This window comes from Dreissena polymorpha, chromosome 2 (assembly GCF_020536995.1).
Source record: "Dreissena polymorpha isolate Duluth1 chromosome 2, UMN_Dpol_1.0, whole genome shotgun sequence".
Classification (NCBI taxonomy): Eukaryota; Metazoa; Mollusca; class Bivalvia; order Myida; family Dreissenidae; genus Dreissena; species Dreissena polymorpha.
In genome coordinates this window covers 80,254,490-80,257,470 of record NC_068356.1, presented here as the reverse complement: position 1 = coordinate 80,257,470, position 2,981 = coordinate 80,254,490, and the positions used below count along the sequence as shown (strand labels likewise).

At 39.0% G+C, this 2,981-nt stretch overlaps 1 protein-coding gene across 4 annotated transcripts; it reads right to left on the bottom strand.

The window, feature by feature from the left end:
* Positions 1-243: 243 nt before the first annotated feature.
* LOC127867752 (serum amyloid A protein-like) lies at positions 244-2,722 on the bottom strand. Of its 4 annotated transcripts, none has more exons than XM_052409120.1 (4): positions 2,578-2,722; positions 1,864-2,014; positions 1,328-1,438; positions 244-730 (listed from the first exon to the last, which is right to left on the bottom strand). In XM_052409120.1, the coding sequence occupies exons 2-4, from the start codon at positions 1,980-1,982 to the stop codon at positions 589-591; spliced, it is 372 nt and encodes a 123-aa protein (XP_052265080.1). In that variant the 5' UTR covers positions 1,983-2,014; positions 2,578-2,722; the 3' UTR covers positions 244-588. The 4 variants fall into 4 exon arrangements, with proteins under 4 accessions (XP_052265080.1, XP_052265081.1, XP_052265082.1 ...); XM_052409121.1 differs by having other exon boundaries at positions 1,864-1,999; positions 2,578-2,721; XM_052409122.1 differs by having other exon boundaries at positions 2,544-2,638.
* Positions 2,723-2,981: the final 259 nt, after the last annotated feature.

Here is a 2,981-nt window from a genome sequence, read left to right as displayed (position 1 = left end):
CAATAGCTCACATTGAGCCTTCAAAGTTAGAGATTACTTGTCCGTCAATGTAAATAATTCGACATCCCTTTACGCTGGGCAAGAGTGTTTGCTTCTTTGTGTCATTTACAATCAAACTGGAGTATCATGTGAAGAACATCTCTGTAGAACACTGTTTATTCCAAGAACGCAATAATCCAAATGCTGATGTTATAAAAGCATGTTGAATGATCCAAAGCGTTATTATGAACAAAACGCAATGCATGTAGTTTGTAAATGTAATACAATTATTGCATGTATATAAATCATTACATAGAAATGTTAAACTGAAGCGTCACAACTTTTAAAACAGAACCTTGTGGTACATTTATAATTATTAAGTAATTTTAAGAACCCAATTTACGAATGTTTCAAACACTTGTATACAAATTATTGATGCACAATCATTTAACAAGAACACACAGGATGTAAAACAATTTTTCATTGTCACAATCTAGCAAGATCTTAGTGCCACTATTTGCAAGCAAATAAGCTCCATTAGAAAAGTCACTATGAAATCTTTGACCGATTCTGTTTTCACCCTCCTTTGCTCCCCAGTCTCTCCACGGACTAGTAGCGTGGGTTCAGCCCCCTTGGTCGGTACTGGTTCGGGTCACCTCCATTGCGGCCCCACCTGTTGGCCTCCTGGTCGGCTCTGGAATCCGCGGCACCTCGCCCGCTGCTGCCACCCTGGAACAGCTCACGGGCGTTGCTGAAACGAGCATGCTTTTATTTGAGCCTCGCTCTGGGAAAATGGGCTTAATGAATGTGCGTTAAGTGTTCTTTTATGTTGGCCTGGGCAGTCCGCACAAGCCAAACAGGGATGACACTGTTTCTTTTATGGTATTTACCGCTTAAAGAAATTGTATTCTGACCCAAAACCCAGTTTAGGCGGAAAGTGTCGCCTCTGATAAGCCTGTGAAGACTGCACAGGCTAATCCTGGACGACAATTTACGCACATGCATTTAGCCCCGTCTTTGCAGAGCGAGGCTCATTTTAAGAAAAGACCTGTTCGTTAAACGTAAGCTTAGAGGCACCGATGCACCTGTGTACCGGAATCGGCTTCTGATTTATATTCTTTACGAAAAGAGACCGATGGAATCGCTCATTTATTTTAAGACACATAAACCAAATGGCTTTCTTTGTATCTTTAAAAGCCATTATAAACAATTCTTAATCGAGTCTATCAGCACACTTCTAATAATGCTTATTTCAACGCCTTACAATTAGGTATTTCCAATAAGAAAACAAGAGACTACTGAGGTGGCACCACATGGTTTCCGTGTAATCCAGACTTGCTGCGCCTACCTTATGATGGCCGCGGCGTGTCGGCCGCCTGTTCCTCTGCTCGCGGCATCATAGTTCCCGCGGGCGTGAAAGTACTTGTCTGCTCCAATCGTGTTCGCTTGTCGCATGTCCCTGTCAGAAATGAAAATTAAATAACGTTACCTTTACACTAAAATGAAAAAATGGATTGTCATAAAATTTCTCGCCGTATAAGCTAAAGTTAGTAGAGAGAGCAAACTAAGATATAATTATGGATAGTTTCGTTCTGGTATTGCAAGCAAGAGAACATTGTCGAAATCGATTTTTGTACGATAAGACTGAACATTTTTTTGCTCAAGATAATACCTACACAAGACATACAGAGCAATAAAAACTAAATCGCAGCGCAATTTCAGAATTGAGAGCGTTATGGGTTTCCTTCTAAACATTGAAAAGTAGATGCCCTTTAAGGAAAAACAAATACAGCGTAACGGAGTAATATTTTAACCTAATTCATAAATCATATATTTTATTTAATTGAAACCCCACTCGAGCTCAACGTTATGGCCCATACGTACTGATAAGCCCTCCACATGTCCCTGGCCCCTCCGGCAAAGTCTTTCGCGTATTCCCAGCCCCTGACCTCGATGACGGCGACCAGACACATGAGACAGGCGAAAAAAATGGCGACCTTCATAGCTACGGCAATGCTTTCTGCAGCAGAAAAATCTGCAAAACATTGTTCTTGTTGCACATGCGTAAAGTGTCGTTCCAGATTAACCTATGCAAGTCCGCACATGCTTATCAGGGACAACACTACCCGCTTTAACGCAATGTTTCGTTGAACGGAAGTCTCATCTAGCGGAAATCATGTTTAGGCGTAAAGTGTCGTCCCTGATTAGCCTGTGTAGAATCCACATGCATAAAGCACAATTTTCAAATAACAAAGCTTAATTTATCTCTATGTTTCATAAGTAATAATCTCTATTCGTAATGTCTTAGCAATTTTTAGGTTTATCTAGAACCTGAAAAATCATCGTACACATCAAGTATTTATCTAAAACTCTTTAACTTATTTTTTTTAATTGCAATGCAAGTATACTTAAGTAATCATTTAAATGTTATTTGTTATCGACGCGAAATTTTAAAACGATAAAGTAGTAGAGGTACTTAATTATATTTAAACTTTAGTGTTAAATTCCAACATTTCTATTGAATAAGCACATGTAGTAAATGTTGAACGAATTAAAATCCGTACAAATTGTGTTTCAGCATGCGCAACGTTAACCAACCTGTGAGCGTTTCCACTGTTTACTCCAGAACACGTCTTTTACCTTCTTACCCCGACCTGAACGCGCGCTTTTTATTCACAGCAGACGTCAAGTCTAAACCAATCGGCGAATGATATCGGAGCTTTATCTATAAAACCGAGTAAATTCTTGAAATCGGTTCATCATTTGCAGAAATTCAGAAGGATGGAAGGCCATTGTGTTGTAAACAAATAAAAACATGACTTTTTCTGGGAATCATGTTTTTATTTTTTCGAAAACCAAATATTCGCGGTGATTTATCACTATGAGTAAATTGATCTTTAAACCACCGTTCAAAAGACTCATATAATGTGTAAGAAATATATGCCGGATAACAGCTAGGCGCATTTGGGGATTTGATGAAATCTTTTTTATTCATCAGTTTT

What these genes read in the sequence shown, in the direction of transcription:
- LOC127867752 (XM_052409120.1), bottom strand. Translation starts at nt 1,982, where the DNA reads ATGAAGGTCGCCATTTTTTTCGCCTGTCTCATGTGTCTGGTCGCCGTC. An exon ending in GACATGTGGAGGGCTTATCA is followed by an intron (nt 1,439 to 1,863) that starts GTACGTATGGGC and finishes CATTTCTGACAG; the next exon opens with GGACATGCGACAAGCGAACA. An exon ending in CACGCCGCGGCCATCATAAG is followed by an intron (nt 731 to 1,327) that starts GTAGGCGCAGCA and finishes TGCTCGTTTCAG; the next exon opens with CAACGCCCGTGAGCTGTTCC.